At 34.7% G+C, this 19,948-nt stretch overlaps 2 protein-coding genes across 2 annotated transcripts in view; one reads left to right on the top strand and one right to left on the bottom strand.

The window, feature by feature from the left end:
* RB1 (RB transcriptional corepressor 1) overlaps positions 1 to 19,948 on the top strand; it is a 180,128-nt gene that overhangs the window by 118,538 nt on the left and 41,642 nt on the right. The gene's annotated exons all lie outside the window — the stretch shown is intronic.
* On the bottom strand, positions 1,636 to 3,680 carry LPAR6 (lysophosphatidic acid receptor 6). The gene is made up of 2 exons (XM_043578657.1): positions 3,445 to 3,680; positions 1,636 to 3,205 (listed from the first exon to the last, which is right to left on the bottom strand). The coding sequence occupies exon 2, from the start codon at positions 2,927 to 2,929 to the stop codon at positions 1,895 to 1,897; it is 1,035 nt and encodes a 344-aa protein (XP_043434592.1). The 5' UTR covers positions 2,930 to 3,205; positions 3,445 to 3,680; the 3' UTR covers positions 1,636 to 1,894.

Below are 19,948 nucleotides of genomic sequence, written 5' to 3'. Positions count from 1 at the left end.
AGAAAACTAGTATTTTTATCTGCTAGGTATTACTTTGTGAAAAATCCTACAAAACTTTGATTCATCTTTCCCTTGACAAGAGGGTTACAAAAATTTCTCCAGTAATCACAGAAACAACAAATATCTAATCACTCTTTTGCTTGTATTTTAAACTAATAGCCATGCTTTGAGGTCTTGCCCACAAGACCTTTCAGCCAAGAAAATTTCTGAGAAATCTGTTACAACCTCCCTGCCCTTTCTTCCACATCTTTAAGTCACTAGTTGTTTTTCAAGAGTACTAGGTCTATTTATTTTCTGAAGAGTGATATCAAATAGAGGTACTACAGGGCCAATTGAAGACATTAAGGATTTGTTTTGCTTTTGGTTTATCTAAAGGAAACCATGGCTACCTAAAGAAAATCTCTCACTGTTATTTTATTGAAAATGGATTACTTATTTAGCAAGTGACAATGATTTGTCTGAAATCATTGTAGCCCAAACCCAGAGAAGAGCAAAAATCAAATTTAAATTTTAAGGGTATTTTTCCAAAGTTGTATTCAGGATGTGAACGATTAGGTGTAAAAAGTAGGCTGAATGCTGAATTTAAGTATGTGCATTCTTCTCAAATAAAAAGTATTCTTTTTTAGTTAACTTTGGAGAACTGCTTGAATTTGAAAGAAAAAAATATGTTGGAAAATGAAAAAGTTTTAGTGTAGTTGGTGCTTAATATCTAAATTATAGCTCAAATCGATACCTTTTCTTTAAGAAAATGGAATGTAGTTGTACTGAGTAATTTGGCCCTGTAGTTTTCCTGCTTTTTACATAAGGAACTATATTTTTACTTTATAAATTATATTGACATACAATAACATTTTGCCTATGGATCTATGTTTTTACTTTATAAATTATATTGACATACAATAACACTTTGCCTACTGGAAATAATATTTTCATCTGTTCAATATTTGGCTTTAAATGGTCAAGAGGGAAGGGAAGTAATATATTTATTTATCGCTTTCTAAGTGCCGAGTCTTGTATTTCACTATCTTACTATCTGTGGTGTTTCTGACTTAAAATACTTAATATACAAGTTACTTAGTATGACATAAATATGCCTTTAAAATGTACCTCCAAGTAGTATTTTCTTAATGGGCTTAGCAAAACAACAATTTTGTTAGTTTCTTCCCTCTCAATTTTGGTGGTGTATATTATTTTGAAATTGAGTGCTATTATATCCAGTGAATGGATCAAAATAACAATTTGAAAGCATACTATACTATATAGTGAGATAGCATATGCTTCTTATGAATTTCCTACAAAGACAAAATCCTAAATTATCTGAAAGTGTAACTGTTAGAGATCCCCAAATAGCGTTAGTGTGTTGTTAGTCTACAGAAGACATTTTTAGCTGTTTTTTCAAAAACACTCCCCACTCTTTCAAATTACTCTCCTTTCTCATTTATGTTACAGTTCAAGAAACATGATTAGTTATTTCACTTCAAATTGAAATAGAAATTAGATATATGTTGAATAAAAATATTAAATACTTTAAAACATTTAATGTTATACTTCGTTTAGTTTAAAATTGCTAAGAAATTCAGACAGTGCACATGGTCACCACATGATTGAAATCATAGTCACTTTTAGACTTTGAACAACTTTTTTAGGGATTTTTTTAATGAAGAGGAAGGAACAGATCAAACTGGCTCAGAAAAATAAAGTGGTATGTATACAGAATAGAATACATTTTAATGGTTAACACATTGAATACAATTTTTTATACTAATAACTTTAAAATGTCCACATGTTTATTTTCTTTCAAAGGCGGAGAAATAGTTGTCCAAGAAAACACTTTTCACAGTGGAAGGAACTTAGAGGTGCCCAGTGAAGTCCCAGCGGTTTTATTTCAGGCAGCTTATATTGTAGATTCATGGTCAAATATCTTACTTTTTAAGGTCTGTAGGTTATGTTGAATAAAGTTCTCTGTGCTGTGAACTTCAGAGAATCTAAAGTCACTTCTCCTAGTAGACCAGTTTTTCATTTTTATTGAATTCTGAATCGTGTCCGATGTGAAGTAGTAAACTATAGGGTCAAAGCAACAGTTTGAAACAGCAATGCAGAGAGTGATTGGGTACATCGTCCTTACTGCTGTCACTGCTGAGCAATTAACAAATGTTTGTGTTCTCATAAGAGAATATAAAATAAGATTGATGTTGTAAGGCACGAAACAGAAGCAGAATATGACCAAATGTACAAAAATCATTTTTAAAACTTTAGTTTTGTTTATTTTGCTTCTACTTAATGTAACAGGTTTATTTAAAGTTCTTAGCACCATACTAGAACAAGTTACATTTAAAATTAGAGGAATAAAAAATCCTACTATTTCGATGAAAATTACAATCCTTGAAAGATACGTTTTCCATGTGGCTTCTGGAAATTTTTCAAAGCAGGCTTCTGAGGCATTGTTACCCTGAGAGTGGGTAGACTGAAAAAAAACTGCTGGTGCACTTCCTCCTATCACAGTTAGCCACACAGCAATACACACGATTTTTGCATTTCGTTTGGTTCTTAGAGTCTTTGACTTAAATGGGTAGACGATTGCCAGAAACCGATCGACACTAATACAGGTTAAGAACAGAATGCTTCCATACATGTTGGTATAGAATAGCATCACTGAAATTTTACAGAGTTGATCGCCAAACGGCCAATTCTGGGTTGCAAAGTAAAAAATCCTGAAGGGTAAAGTAAAAACGAAAAGCAAGTCTGACATTGCCAAGTTAATCATGTATGTTGTAGTTTCATTTCGCACTTTGAGGGTGCAGATGAAAATGTATATGGCAACACAGTTAGATATTAACCCAAGCACAAATACCATACTAAACATGCAGCCATACAAAGTGTACTTAAAGGAGTCATCATAGTAGCATTGGGAGCTGTTATTGCTTACCATTATAAAGGCACGTCCAGTTTACAGTGTTAAATCCTTTGGTCTGCTGCAGTTTTCTTTGGTATTCAGATTGTGACCACTTTATAACCTCTGGAGTATTTGCAAATTCCTTGTATCTTTGGGTGATTTTATAAATATTTCCTTTTTCTTCGAAATCTCGACAGGAAACATGAAATTCGTTGTTGTAAATTGTCCACTTGGTTCTTCAACAGGAAAATACTCTCATTTTCTGATTTCCAGAAAATCCGTGAATCCAGGGTTTAGGTAGCCCACGAACAACTTTAAAAAGAAATGTAGTCAGTGAAGCCAGCCTGTTAGATTATAAATTTAAAGAAAAGCGGTGTTTTGAAACAGGAATGAAACTACTCTTCTGGTAAACTTGCATTTCAGTAGGCAAAGTGAATATTTCAGAACTGTTTCTTTATGCTCCAGAATATTTAAGCTAAAGTTAGCAATCTTTTTTGCTTTTCAGTGCAGAGTTTCAGAGACTTAAACATTCCCAGTTTTGTCTCACTTACTTCTTGCTCCTTTTAAATAAGGTTTTCCTTTTTGGTATTCCTGAAGTGGATTCCAGATGGTAGTAAGCAGAAGAGTCTTTAAAGTTTCCGAAATAAATTCCTAAGCGTGTTAGCTCTTGCTGAATTGAAGCCTTTCCTCCGTTGCCAGATGTATTGTGAGATGGGCTTTCTCTGAAGTGGAAAAGAAAGGCTCGCTAGATTTGTAATATGACATCACAGGAAGAAGAGGTTGGGCTTGGACAAAGAAAGGTTTCAGCCGTTTGTTTGCAGTTCCTTTAATCTGATAATGTGTCTGCTGGGAATATACCTAGGAGGTTTGCAAATGGTCACTGGCTGTTTAGCTGAGCCTTTGCCCTTTAACTCTTTTTATGCAGAAATGCCTTCTGGGATGCTAGCCACCTCACAAAGAGTTTTCTTTCTTTCCTTTCTCTTATTTCTTTGTATTTGGTAGTAAAAATTAAGAAAGAAGTCAGTATTAAACCCGTTTTTCTCTTATTTGATTGCTTTTGTGTTTGGAATGGGACTTTGTTTTCAAGAAATGTATAGAAGTATATATTTATAAATTTAAATTGTTTGTGGTGTCTTAATATAGCATTAAAAAAACTGTTTAGGAGAAATTTAATCTTTAGGGATAAAAAGGACTTGACTGCCCAGTGGTGGTTTTGCCAGTCTTGGCTTCTCTTTGGCATAATTGTTCCTCAAGATTTAATTGGTGTGATTGTGAGTGGCTCCAATCCTGAATCTCTTTTATTTTTGATGAAGGAATCTTCTAACATTCTTTCCTCTTTCCCATAAAATTGAGTTAATATTTTAGAACACTTTCAATTTTTAAATTACCACTTTCCTCAAGAATACATTCAAGGATGTTCACATTTGGTGTGGTATTAATCTTTTTTACACACAGAGCTAAATTACATCTTTTTAAATGAACTTTTTTTCTTCCTTAAATTGATTGAAGTAAGTTTTGGAGAATAAAAGTTATACTACTTGGCTAAATTTTAGGTTCATAATTTTATTTTCCTTACCCTTAGCCCACACCTTACCCCTCTTAATATGACTTTGACTATATTGGAATATGGTTCAGATTTTGTCTTCATTTAAAAGCTCCTATGAGTTGTTTCTGAATATATTTGTATTTGAAGGATACTCATTTTTTAAAGTCCAAATAAATTGGAGGAATAAAGTATGTGCAGGATGGGGGTCATTGAATATAGATGGTATTTCCTTCAGGATCGAAGATACCACACAACCTTTGGACACATACTTGGTTTTTTTGTTCTAAATTACCATTTTTCAGAAAAGGCTAAGATCCAGTTATGTTTTCCTGTTGCTATTTTCTTTCTTTCTTTCTTTTTTTTTTTTTTTTTTTATTATTTACGTTAGCACGGGCTGGGGAGGGGAGAGAGAGAGGAGGACAGAAAATCTGAATCAGGCTTTTCACTGACAGCAGTGAGCTATGCTGGGCTCGAACTTACTGTTAGGGCTCAAACTCATGGGACTGCGAGATCAAGACCTGAGCCAAAGTAGGACGCTTAACTGACTGAGCTACCCAGGTACCCTGACTGTTGATATTTTCTAGTTTGGTTCAGTTTGGGCCAAAACTCTTTCCAAGTATCAATTTTGAAAATTTAGGGAATTTATGAGTGATTTGTTTTTCCTTCCTGAATTACTTAACTAATTTGAGAGTAATATGTTGCAATAATATGTTTTAATACCCTTTTAATTATAAAATTAAGTTTAGCAACTTTTGTTAGTTGATGAATCCTGCCTGAATTGTATTATTTTTTTAATTGTTTTGACTGGGAAATTTATAATAAAGTGACACCAAAAAATGAGTATTATTTATAATTGATAAATTTAAATGTTAAAGGGTTAAATTCTTTGTGTATTGCATTGATGTGGAAAAGAGTTAGCCTGTGTGTGTTCATATAAGAAGCAGGTGAATAGTAACAAGATACGTAGTTGATAAGCTGTCTTCTTTTTTTTTTTTTTAACGTTTATTTATTTATTTTGAGAGAGAGAGAGAGAGAGGGAGCAAGCAAGGGAGGGACAGAGAGAGAGAGAGAGGGAGAGACAGAATCCCAAGCAGGCTCCACACTGTCAGCACAGAGCCCAACGCAGGGCTCCATCTCACTATGTAAGATCATGACCTCAGCTGAAACCAAGATGATGCTTAACCGACTGAACCACCCAGGCGCCCAATAAGCTTGTAGTCTTACTGGAGAAAATTTTACTGTTATAGTGTCTTAGTAATCTATTATTTTGATTATCTCTTTAGTCATCATTAAATAATGAAATAATAAGCAGTCATGTGCCCTGACCTTGTTTACTTCTGCTTTCATTTTGAATGTGGCATTTACTCAAAGAGTTAAAAATTGTGTTAATTCTATATTGGAATATTCTTCTACGTATTGATGTTATTTACAAGACTTATTCACGTAACTGTTCATTTCTTGTTTGAGTTACTTTGCTTATAGATCACTTTGTGAATTAAGCTTTTTGTTATCAGTATATTAGTATATGTTTGCATTTCTAATTTTTATATAGTGTTTGACCCTTAGTAGATACTCACATGTTTGTTGATGAATGAATCATATCAGTAAACTTTAATTTTGTTGAAAGGTGTTTCTGTTCAGAAAAAAGAACAGCAGAGGGGCTGTCTGCTTCAGGGAAGATCATCAAATGCTAGATTTTTTGAGATATTTATGTTGACTTCTAAGGAACCAAAGTGAAATTAGATACCTTGAAAATTCTTTAGATTAAGATTTGATAAATACATAGTAACTCCTTGCAAAGGGAATTAAATAAATATAGAGAATTGAGTGTATTTAATAGGTACTTTGTATTTGATAGCTTCAGGCCAAACTGTTATTTTAATACGAGATTTGTATACTTCTGAAGGTTAAGTCTGTGAATCAACTCGTTTTTTGTGTGAGGTTTTCTCCGGGGAAGAAATAACATGTGCCACCTATTTGAGATGTAGTGAATCTCATTATGCAAGTCATCACTTTCAAACTTTAATTTTATCAAGAAGCCAATTAAATAACCACCCAGCCTATAAACTAGATGTTTGATTCACTACAATAGTGGTATAAATCAGTTAGTTTTGTAACTAATTTTTCTTCAGGGTGAGAGAGAGTATTCTGGTAGTTAACTATTAGAAGCATAAGGATTTGGGTAACTTCTGAGTTCTTGACTAAATTTCTGCCGCAACTGTGACTTTGAGGAGGCAACAAATCTGACTTGTTTCAAAATAGGCTCATAATAATGTTTGTTGAAAGAATAAACAAAGCTTTATTAGACACCCACTATAAACAAATAGTGTGTCAAGTGTGCTCCTCAGCCATTCTTACTTTCTCTTTGTTTTCATCAAGCCTATTTTCTGGGCTTTATTGCAAGATCACTCACTTCCACCTTTCTGGGCTAACCTTATTACTCTTACCTGTATGATTGTTATAATGTCTTATCTTGTCTTCTGATTTTTAGTCCTACCCTTTTCTGTTTTCCCCCTGCCAGCCTGTCACAGATCAGCTCATGAGTGAATCAACTATTTATTCATATATTACCCTTCTTGCTTCCAAAAAGAATTTAAAGCTGCTGCTGATTTTAAAACGGATGAAAATAAACGTTAAGATTTTAGTGTTTTATTATATGTAAATTATACCTAAACTTTAAAAGTTTAAAAAGAGCGTATAGAACAGTTACAAAGTTTGAATATGAGATATGTGAAATTATTGCATACATTCGTCATTTTCATTCTAAAAATTATTCATTTTGAACACTACAGTGTTTGCAAAAGGTAAAAAAAATCTTTAACACACAAATTCATAACATGTTAGTAAAAGAATAAAAGGCAAGTATTAGCAGGAAGAGAGAAGGGTAGGAAGGGCAGAATATGAAATGATGTTAGAAAAATCTAGGCTAAGGGAAGTTGCTGCATTTGATACAAGGGAGAAAAGGAAATCATAGTGGATTATGTCACTTCTATTTAATGAAGGAAAACATTCCCGTGTGTCGAGGGAGAAACTTTTCTTTTGCTTTGTCTCAGAAATACATTGTGAATCTTTACCATGAACAATTAAATGACCACTGCTGATTGTTTTCTAGTGGCAGAACATACACCAATTCTCGTTGGCCTTCATTTCAATCCAAGAAAAGCACCTGATGTCAAATTGTGGTTCTGAGAAACATACTGTATGTTGGTTTAGTAGATTAATATAGTCAAAATATATGTGGTAATTTGGTTTAATGCTGAGGCTATTTTGGTAGTCTAGTGTAAGGGATCTCTACCTGAAGACCTTGACATATCTAAAACTACTGTTTAATTCATTCCCCCAAGGACTAGGTCCGTGGCTTTGATGATATTCTCAAATAAAACTGTGACTAAAAACACATAAGAGACCACGGATCTTAAGAATTGAAGGAGTAGCAAGTCCTGCAGGCCATTTCTCTGAAATATCTGGAAATCTCAGAAATATTTTGAAAATTTTTCTCTATGGATAGACTAGAAGGAAAAAGACTATTAGATGCTAGTGCAGGTTCCTTATGACCGAAGTACAGAAGTGTGTATGTAGGCAATAGAATGTAAATCTGTAATTTTTTAAAATTTTGAATAGGGAAATGTGAAAGTGTTATATAAAGAGGACAGGCAAAGAACAGAGAAGCTTGTTACGCAGTCATTTGACCTTCCTAAGATTTTGGCTACTTGGCTCTAAATTGAGGGAGCTGGACTGCTCAGAGGTCTCTTCCTGCTTCTATACCTGATTCTGATTCTTTAAATACTATGAATACTTAAGCTGCTAGATTGGTTTTTTCATTCTCAGGCATAACAAATCAAGGAGTCACTTTTCATTCTTTATGTTTAAGGATATGTAATTTTGAAACAGGTTATACAAGAAATATGTACAAGAAATATTCTTTGCTTACACCAAGAGTCTCATAATACAAGAATTTTGTTAACATGTTGTTATACTGTAAAGATTTAACATTGAACAAAGACTTTCCTTTGTATTTCTGTAGCATTCATCTTTAAAAGGTTTTTCTTTCCAAAGCACGAATAAGATGCCATGTTCTTACTATAAAATTGATCACAACTTTAAAGTAGTTTCTTATTAAAAGTTTTGATGGTCATAATTGGAGTTATTCCTAAAATAACATTGAATATGAGGTGTATGAAAACAATTAGACAGGAGAGTATGTGAAACTTAAACTGAAATAAAGTTCAAGTTCAAAATAAAGTGTGGAACAGTGAAATTTTTAAATGTAAGAAAAATACTCTAAACTTGTTTTGAATGCATCAAATGTTTATTGTGATGATATGTGACTCTTCAATGTTCTCTTCCATGTCAAATTTACACCTATTTTTAAAAATGTTTTTTTTATTTTGAGAGACAGAGTATGTATGTACGTGCTACCAGAGGAGAGAGAGACAGGGAGAGAGCAAATCCCAAGCAGACTCTGTGCTGTCAGCTCAGAGCCCAGAGCCTGATGGGCAAGGCTCCATCCTAGGAACCTTCAGATCATGACCTGAGTTGAAATCAAGAGTTGGACGCTTAACAGACTGAGCCACCCAGGCACCCCTCAAATATACACTTATTTAAAAAGCTAAAGTTTTTCTCATTTTGGAGCCTTCTGAAGCCTATTATGATAAAATTTTTATTTAAGTTCAGACATGAGCAAAACTTGTAATTTGAGTAATAGTGAACATTTATAATTTATGACAAGTATATTCATTTTATATAAAAAGATCTCTTAACCTAACAAGAAAACTTATTAAATTCTATACCAATTTAGTATTACTGTAAGTGTGTTGATATCATTTGAAAGTGGTTTACTTTTCTATCATTATTGCAGACACTTAGTACTTTTTGTTACTCTTTACTGGAGCATGAGTCATCTACCCAAGTTCAGAGGGTTGAACCTGCTTATAGTGTTGGGTGGAAGAAAGATGTAAAGGGTGATGAATAATGATTTATAGCAAAGTAACAGTAGATGGAAATGGTGGTTGAAGTAGGTTCAAGCAAACAGGGAAAGGAAATTAAGAGGAGCAGGAATGTTGTTTGTGGTGTAAGACTTAAAACTTGAGTAAACATGTAAATATGTATCATGCAGTAAATATGTATCATGCATACATGGCAGTAAATATGTATCACTGCCAACTTTTGAGTTGTCCCTTCTTTCTTTTTTCCTGTCTCAGCCTGATCCCCACTCCTTCATTGCTGCCTCTTAAAATCCTATCACATATTTTTTGGAGACCTCTCAATTTCATAAATTGGTTTTCTATACTTCCATTGTACTTAGTTTGTCTTCCTTTTAAGACCTATTCATGCAAGTCGATTAAGATTAAAAACAAAGAAATAACTGCAATACAGAGTATAATAGTAGATATTTATACAGAGTAGAGATGAGAGTCGACCAAGTCTTTTAGTTAAACGGCCCTCAGAGGAGATGATATCTAAAGAAGGCTAGCCTTTAAGCTGAATAAAAGTTTTAAATTTTAAGTCCTGAAGGCTAGAGTCATGCCTGGTAGTAATGTTGTCTTTTGCAGCCAAAAACACATAAAATTATTTGAGTGATGATTTTCCCAGTTTTTTCAAGGATGCTACATAATTAGTTCCACTCTAAATTTCTAGAAGAGAAGTTAATTCATCACATACAGTGTATGCTTTGGGGCATAAGGGTTTAATTTGGTCATAAAATGCACTCAGAGAAGGTCATAGGTTGGTTGGTGTTTTCAAAAGTCTTTTACCTACTTTAGAAGCAGGTAGATATAGTGTAAAAAAAAATCTAGATGTTAAGGGGCCTAGATTTGTAATCCCAGCTGTGCTACTGAAAATTAATGTGACATTGCGCAAATAGTTTAACTTCTCTATTATACATTTATAAAAAAATATTGAACTAGATCTTTAAAATCCTTTCCAGACCTTACATTTCTAATTTAATCTTAATTTAATCTCCATACAAATTTTGAACAGTAGAAAGAACATATATTATTGTCTCCAAGAAACTGAAAATCAGAGAAATTGTGATTTGTCTAAAATTATGAAAGTGATTAAATAATGGAGAATGATGAAGCCAGAACTAGAAACCAGATCCTCACCATTAAATACCCAGCCCAGTTCCTTGTACTTCTTTGTCAAATTAGAGATGTCTAATCATGGTTTTTTTTCTTATTGACATAAAATAGGAACCTTGGTTCATAGCTTAGGTGAATGTTAAGCAGAGAAAATCCTTCTTTGCTATATAGCCTTTTTGGGGAAACACTATAGTCTAAAATTATGATAGATTTAATCTCTTAGAGTAGATTAAAATCATACTGCAACCATCTTTCACTTTAGCTTCACCTATATTGATTTTATTCATTCATTCAGAGAGAGGGCAAGCAGGGGAGAGGGGCAGAGGGGGAGAGAAAGAGAATTAAACACACTTCATGCTCAGTGCAGAGCCTGACATAGGGCTTGATCCACAACCCTGAGATCATGACCTGAGCCAAAATCAAGAGTTGGACGCTCAACTGACTGGGCCACCCAGGCACCCCATGTTGATTTTTTGTAAAAAATGTTGGAAATGGAAAAAGTGCCAGATTTTATATAGGGGAAGGAAATATTTCTCTTTCTTCCAAATAATTAGAACAAACGTTTTCTGTAAACAATAATTGAACATTTTCTAGCACTGTTTATTATCAGAAATCCAAGTAGTTGAGTTATATTTCAGTAAGCATTTGTTGACTTTATCCATTACCGAAATGGAGAAAGGGAAGGATTGCTCTTTTAGGATGCTCCTGAAAAGCTAAATAAATACTTGTGGCCAGAAAGCTGCTCTTTGATACACCTGAGGTTTTTTGTTCCCACTAATGAAATTGTGTTTTAGGAAAACCAAGGTCAGTGCTTTGGAGTGACTCCGAGGCAAGTTGCTGAAAATACATCGTTGAGTTAGATGTATACATCTGTAAAAGGTTCATAAGGATGCCGTAAGAAACTAGAAGGATTGATTCTGTAGTTCTCAGATTGCCTTGCAAGAGTGTTTATGTCCTTACTCTATACATAGTGAAAATCATAGACAAGCATTGCTTATGTGATTCATAGGAGAGAAACAACTTGAAACTCTACCTAAAAAAAGAAATTTGACCCTACATAAGGAGAATTTTTTTTTAAATATTTTTTTTAAACGTTTTTATTTTGGGGATAGAGAGAGACAGAGCATGAACGGGGGAGGGGCAGAGAGAGAGGGAGACACAGAATTGGAAACAGGCTCCAGGCTCCCAGCCATCAGCCCAGAGCCTGATGCAGGGCTCGAACTCACAGACCGCAAGATCATGACCTGGCTGAAGTCGGACGCCCAACCGACTGCGCCACCCAGGCGCCCCATAAGGAGAATTTTTTAATGAATATATGTTATATATTTTTGAAAATTCAAGTAAAATGTTTTAAAATACATATGTATCCTTTAAAAATGATTCCTTAGCTTTTTTGATTAACTGGTGTCACTCTCATTAAATAAGATAATTCTGTATCAGCACTAATCAACTGGAAAATGTAATGGAAAAAAGATTCTGGTTAAAACAGTAAATAGTATAAAATACCTTAGGAATAAATGTAATAGGGAAAGAACAAGATCTAGATGAAAACAAAGGACCCAAAACTGTAATGAAGGCCATAAAAGAATACCTAAATATGTGACATGCAGTTTTACTGGGACAAATCTAAAAGTTTAATGTTATTCCACTAAAAATCCCAATAGATTTTCAGTGAATGTCTTGAATAAAATGGTATATATATGTATAGTGTATGTGGATTATATTTAATGTGTGTAATATATATACACATGCTAAATAAATATATATTATATACTATAATATATTATGTATATACTATGTATACATATAGTATAACCTAGCAGTTTTACTTCTAAAAAAAATTTGTCCTTGTTTCCCATTCATATTCCTATCAGTAGTACTTTATTTCCCCACATCGTCCTCTAAGCCAGATTATTATGAGACTTTTAAACCCTTCATAAATTAATAGGTTAAAAGTGGTATCTTGTTTAATTTGCATTTCTTTAGTTACGAGTGAATTTGAGCCCAGAAATAGGCATGCACGTGGGGAAATGTAATATTAGTACTTTAAATCAGTAAGAAAAATACAAATATTTTAGAAATGCTTAATGGGTCATCAGGGAAGCAATTAAAAAAAAAAGGTGGGGGCGCCTGGGTGGCGCAGTCGGTTAAGCGTCCGACTTCAGCCAGGTCACGATCTCGCGGTCCGTGAGTTCGAGCCCCGCATCAGGCTCTGGGCTGATGGCTCGGAGCCTGGAGCCTGTTTCCGATTCTGTGTCTCCCTCTCTCTCTGCCCCTCCCCCGTTCATGCTCTGTCTCTCTCTGTCCCAAAAATAAATAAAAAACATTGAAAAAAAATTTAAAAAAAAAAAAAAAAAAAAAAAAAAAAAAAAAAGGTGGACTTTAACTTATTCTTTATACCAAACAAAACAAATTCCAACTAGATCAAGAATTTAAATGAAAAAATGACTCCATTAAAAATAAAAGCCTCCATAAATTTCTGGGAAAAAATTGGGTGCACTTAAAAGAGTAGTAAAGTATTATATGAAGTCTACAGTTTTAAAGGAAAAGGTACATTTGACTAAATAGTTTGGCTCTAAGAACACATAGGGTAGGAAGAAAATGTCAGTTTATCATATTGCACTTTATATAAGATTAAAACTAATGGGGGCACCTGGCTGGTTCAGTCAGTGGAGCATGCTACTCTTAATCTCTGGGTTGTGAGTTCAACTCCATGTTGGGTATACAGTTTACTTAGTAGAAAAAAAAAACCCAAAATTAATCCATTCAGAAAAATGGGAAAAGGATCTGAACAAGAATATCATTTTTTTCTCTTAACTTAAAAGTGGTTTGCAATTTCGTTTGTTTTAAAGTAGGGCTCCACGGGGCACCTGGGTGGCTCAGTCGGTTGACTTCGGCTCAGGTCATGATCTCGCAGTCCGTGAGTTTGAGCCCCTCGTCGGGCTCTGGGCTGACAGCTCAGAGCCAGGAGCCTGTTTCAGATTCTGTGTCTCCTTCTCTCTGACCCTCCCCAGTTCATGCTCTGTCTCTCCCTGTCTCAAAAATAAATAAACGTTAAAAAATAAAAATAAAAAATAAATAAAGTAGGGCTCCACATCCATTGTAGGGCTTAAACCCACAACCCTGAGATCAACAGTCACATAGGCTCTACTGGCTGAGGCAGCTAGGTGCCCCTGGTTCACAGTTTTTGATACCCAAATTAATACTTTCATTTTTTTTAAGTTTTGGCCTTTAAAATAAAAATGAGTGCACCTAATTTAGATTTTTTTTCCTTTTTTTTTTTTTTGCTTTCAAATGACAGATTTTTAAGATCTAGCTCTGTGAACACGATTGCAAATACACTTAATAGTGGAAACATATTTAAGCATTTATGCAGATGTTTTACTCTTAACTAGAATTCAGAGAGACTGGCTCTTTTAACAGATACTGATACTCAAGGTATATGGAAGAATTAATAAGATTCTAAACCACTACTAATCCTTTTGCAGAACAAAATTTCCATGGTCACTTCTTTTATTGGTTTGTTGGTGTGATTATTTTAATCAACTGATTTCACATTCTTGGAAAACTTGAGAGTTTCCTATCCATACCCAGATGTCACCAGTGCTGCCTAGGAAAGGTTAGAAACAAAAGACCGGAAGGACTGACTCTATAATAGGGCCCCTTTCAAAGCCCAGCTTTTTGTTGTTGTTTTTTAGTTAAAAGTGGACTGCTCCAGCCAGACCAAAAAACAGTTACTAGATTGTTGTCCTGGTTATATAGGTAGGGAAATAGGATAGGGACATTTAAATTATTTTAAATTATTTTTCCTTTTTATGTTGTGTTTGATCTTGGGTCTGCTGATATTTGTTTATTCAGTAGCAAATATTTACGGAATGCCAGTTGTGTACTCTTCCAGGTACTAGGATTACAGCAGAGGAAAAAAAAGTTCCTGACCTTATATTTATTTGGGGGAGATGGGCAATCAACAAATAATTATATAATTGGTCAAATGGTGGTAAGGTCTCTAAAAGAAAAATACATTTAGGAGGAAAAGCAAGGTGTTCCATAGAGAGAGTCCTAGGAAGGGCTTGTTGATAAAGGGACATTTGAACAAAGACTTGAAAGAAGTGAAGGAATGAACCAGTCTTTAAAAATGCCCTCCCCAGTTTGTATTTCCAGCCTCATCTTAAATAATTCACTCACCAGGTTCACGTAACCAAAATTTTCATGGCAACTGGAAATTTCTAAATAGCGTTTCAATTTGATAAAATTCCACATACCTACTTCTGATTTTTGTTTTGTGTGATACCTTATAAACTGGGATTGGCTTGGTTTAGTTTGGTTTTGGCTACTCATCAGGTTCTTGAAACTGAATCCTTTTAGGAGAGTCCTGTCTTTCATTAACAGGAGCTCCAGGTCTATAGTTAATTTCAAGTCAGACCCCACCCTGATTTCTGCCTCTCTTTGCAGTTATCAGGTTTGTCTTTTACTCTTTGATGCTTTGACTAGCACCTTAACTACTTCAGGACTGAATTTTCTCCTGGGTTCAGTTTCCCTGGTAACAGCAACATCTGACAGCCTATGTCAGTTGACTTCCTTGACCTCTGTTAATTATCTGTCCTACATATGCTCAAGTCTGGGATCTACTTACATTACCGTTGTCTTTTCTTCATCATCACATGGTATCCTAATTGTGGATTCACCTTTAGATTCTTGGCATTGTGTCAGTCCTTCAAGGAGCCAACTCTTTTCCTTACTCTTGTGCTCTGACACGTAACCGTTACCAAGCCCTACTCTCGTTCATGGAACCATGACTTCACTTTTCTCTGACACAACTCCATTTGCTAGACACATATGACATCATTCCATGAGACTGGTTTTTCAATAATTTTTCCTAGGAATAAATTTATTATTTATAATGTAGGAGAGATATTATTAAGGCTCTTAAAGAGCAATAATAAGAGAAATAGAAAAAATTAGAGAAAAGGGAGCATAACTCTACTATTCTAATAAATCAGCTGTCTGTAATTTTTCTAGTTTTTATAAAATATATATATTAAATTTAAATTCCAGTTAACATACAGTGTAGTAATAGTTTAGGTGTACAATATAGTGATTCAGCACTTCCATACATTACTCAGTGCTCATCACAGCAAGTGTACTCCTTAATCCCCATCACCTATTTAACCCATCCCCTCATCCCCCTCCCTTCTGGTAACTATCAGTTTGTTCTCTGTAGTTAAAAGAGTCTATTTGTTGGTTTGTCTCTCTCTTTGTATTTCCCCCTTTGCTCGTTTGTTTTGTTTCTTAAATTCTGCATATGAGTAAAATCATACAGTGTTTGTCCTTCTCTGACCGACTTACTTGATTTAGCCTTATACTCTCTGGCTCCATCCATGTTGTTGCAAATAGCAAGATGTTAATTCTCCCCCCCCCCTTTTTTTTTTAAAGTTTAGTTATTTATTTTGAGAGAGAGAGAGAGAGAAAAAGAGTGGGACAAAGGCAGAAAGAGAGGGAGAGAGAGAATCCCAAGCAGGCTCCACACTGTTAGTGCAGAGCCCAATGTGGGGCTTGAACTCACAAACTGCAAGATCATGACCTGAGCTAAAGTCAGACGCTCAACTGAGCCACCCAGATACCCCAAGATTTCGTTCTTTTTGATGGTTGAGTAATATTCCACTATATATGTGTGTGCGCGCACGTGTATGTGTGTGTGTGTGTGCATGCCACCTCTTTATCCATTCATCAGTTGATGGACACTTGGGCTACTTCAATATCTTGGCTATTGTAGATAATGCTGCTGTAAACATTGGGGTGCATATATCCCTATGAATTAGTATTTTTGTATCCTTTGCTGGATCACAGGGTAGTTCTGCTTTTACCTTTTTGAGGAACCTCCATACTGTTTTCTAGAGTGGTGCACCAGTTTGCATTCCTATCAGCAGTGCAAGAGAGGTCCTCTTTTCTCCGCCTCCTTGCCAACATGTGTTGTTTCTTGTGTTGTTGATTTTAGCGATTCTGACAGGTGTGAAGTGATATCTCATTATAGTTTTGATTTACATTTCCCTGTCTGTTGGCCATCTGTATGATGTCCTTGGAAGAATGTCTATTCATGTCTTCTCCCCATTTCTTCACTGGATTATTTATTTTTTGGGTGTTGAGTTTGAAAAGTTTTTTATAAATTTTGGATACTAATTCTTTATATGTTATTTGCAAATATCTCCTCCCATTCTGTTGGTTGCCTTTTAGTATTGTTGATTGTCTCCTTTGCTGTGCGAAAGCTTTTTTATTGAGATATAAACGACATATAACATTATATTTTTAGGTGTACACTATAATGATTCAGTATTTGTGTATATTGTGAAATGATTACCACAAAAAGTATAGTTAACATTTATTGCCATACATAGTGGCAAAATTTTTCTTGTGAGGAGGACTTTTAAGATTTACTATCTTAGCAACTTTCAAACTATACAGTACGGTATAATTAACTGTGGTTACCATGCTGTATTTAATAACATTACCTCCTTATAACTTACTTATTTCATAACTGGAATTTTGGATCTTTTGACCCCCTTTACCCATTTTGCCCACCCCTCTACCCCTCTGGCATTCACCTCTATTCTATGTACTCAGTGTTGGATGTTTTTTAAATTCTACATATAAGTGAGACCATACTGTATTTGTTTTTCTCTGACTTCACTTAGCATAATGCCCTCAAGGTCCCTCTGAACTGTCAACAAACAGCAAGATTTTCTTCTTTTTTATGGCTGAATCTTATATATATAGCACATTTTCTTTATCCATTCACCCATCAGTGAACACTTAGGTTCTAGGTTTGTTTGTTTGTTTGTTTGTTTGTTTCTTAAGATTTTATTTTTAAGATCTCTGCACCCAGTGTGGTGCTTGAACTCACAACCCCGAGTCCATGGACTGAGCCAGACAGGTGCCCCAAGATCTAGGTTTAATTTAAGTCTTTGCTAGTATACTTACGTAGTTGAAATCAAACAATAATTATCTTTGAGGTTTAGAAGGGAACAGTGCTTTTTTTTTTAATGTGCTATTAGATAATAACATTTCCACTGTATCTTTTAAATTATGTCTTACCATAAATTTCTCAAAATGATTTTAGTCACTGTCCATTTTAAACAATATGAAAAATAAACTAATTTCTGACATGAACATACATTTAAATGTAAACTATTGATATCTCTAAAATATAACCTCTTAGGAGTAGATTAACTTTTTAGACTTTAATCTTTTTTAAAAACTCATGTGTTTTTCTGTTTATAAAAGTACACCTAGATTAATTAGAAAATAGAAAAAGGTACTTTGATGATTTAAAGCACTTAAAGTCATTTTATAGTCACTATTTTATAAATTTAAAAAAATGATTAGTTAGAAGCAATAAAATTCTTGTCTAAGATGTATACTGTCTGAAGAAGAGAGTTGAGATTCTGCTGCCTTGCTTTCTAATACAGAGAAGGCTTTTTCAGGGACTTTCTCAAAGCAGTAAAGGTGCTGGAGATGAGTCTGATCAGGGAATTTCTGCCACCAAATGAGCCTTAATAAGTATGCTACAGAAGACAGACTTTATTTAAAATAAACCATTTAAAATTACTAGTCAGAAACACTATCAAGGCTTAATTCTTATTTTATATAGCTGTTTCCCTGTTAATTAAAATGTCTTTCAGTAGATATGCTCTCCATTATAAAACACTGATATCTTTGAGAAAATTCTCAGCTGAACTAGAGATGTGGATAGTTTATTTTATTCAGATTTGAACTAGTTTCTTCTTGAGAAGGAGCATATCTTAAAACTTTAATCTGTTACCTTCATATTTATTTAAAGGTTATGTGAAAATATGTTCTTAAAATATTGATAATTAGAAGAAATAATCTTTTCAATAATAATACTTTGTATTTGATAACACTATAAATTGAAACTTCAAAGGTTAAGAACTCAACTTTGAATGTGTTTTGGGATTCAGTATAAATAATGAAAAAGATTTTATTTATTTATTTATTTATTTATTTATTTATTTATTTATTTAGATGTTTATTCTTGAGGGAAAGGGAGTGGGGGAGGGGCCGAGAGAGAGAGGGAGACACTGAATCTGAAGCATGCTTCAGGCTCTGAGCTGTCAGTACAGAGCCCTACACGGGGCTTATACTCAGGAACCGTGAGATCATGACCCGAGCTGAAGCGAGTCGCTTAACCGACTGAGCCACCCACATGACCCACAAAGGAGATTTTTTTAATAGACAAATTATTATACCGTTGCTCTGTTAGCAGAGTCCTGAAATAGCATCAGACATTTTGCTTCAGGTACTGTTACCACAAGCCCAAGACTCCTAAGATCCCCTTGCCCCATCAGGAGACTTTGTGCAGCAAATGGAACCAGCAGAATGGACACAGCCACAACAGGCAGCCTGTCCCAAGACTTCCCTTCCTTGCCTTAGAGACAGCAGGACCGTAGAGGAACACCAGTAAAGAATATTTTACCCACCCACCCCCACCACACACCCCCAACTAAGATACATCTGGCAGCCTGACCTGGGAACGATGTGTGTAGGTTCATATATCTACCACCACAGTCAAGATACTGAACGCTTGTATCATACAGGGAACTAAACCCACATCCCTATAGCCCCTCATGCCTGTCCCTAGCCCCTGGTCACTATTAGTCTGCCTTCTATTTCTAAAATTTTTTTATTTCAGAATGTAATATAAATGGAATCAAATACAATTACCGTTTTAGGATTATGGGTTTTTTTTTTTTTCCCACTCAGCCTAATTTTCTAGAGATGCATTTAAGATACTGCATTTATCAATAGTTAATGCCTTTTAATTGCTGACTAGTATTTCATAGTATAAATGTACTACAGTTTTGTTTTTTTTTACTTTTGTTTTTAAAGTTTATTTTGAGAGACACAGAGTGCAAATGGTGGAGGGTCAGAGAGAGAGAGGGAGAGAGAGAACCCCAAGCAGGCTCCACACTGGCAGCACAGAGTCCAATGTGGGGCTTGAACTCACAAACTGTGAAATCATGACCTGAGCCAAAACCAAGAGTCATGCATTTAATGGACTGAGCCACCGAGGCACCCCTGAATGTACAACAGTTTTTTTTTTTTTTTTAACTATACTCACATTGAAGAATATCTGGCCTGATTCCAGTTTCTAGCTATCACAAGTAAAAGCTGCTTTGGACATTAGTGCATAGGTTTTATATGAACTTGAGTTTTCATTACTTTGGGATAAATACCCAGAGTATAATTGCAGAATTGTATGGTTATTGTGTGTGTTGTTTAATGAGACTGCCAAAGTATTTTCCAGAGTGGTTGTACCATTTTAAATCCCCACCAGCAATACATGAGGGTTCCAGTTTCTCTGCCTCCTTGCCATCATATGGTATTGTCACCATTTTTTTATTTGAGTCATTCCGA

This window comes from Prionailurus bengalensis, chromosome A1 (genome assembly GCF_016509475.1).
Source record: "Prionailurus bengalensis isolate Pbe53 chromosome A1, Fcat_Pben_1.1_paternal_pri, whole genome shotgun sequence".
NCBI lineage: Eukaryota > Metazoa > Chordata > Mammalia > Carnivora > Felidae > Prionailurus > Prionailurus bengalensis.
This window is presented reverse-complemented; position numbering and strand designations above follow the sequence as displayed.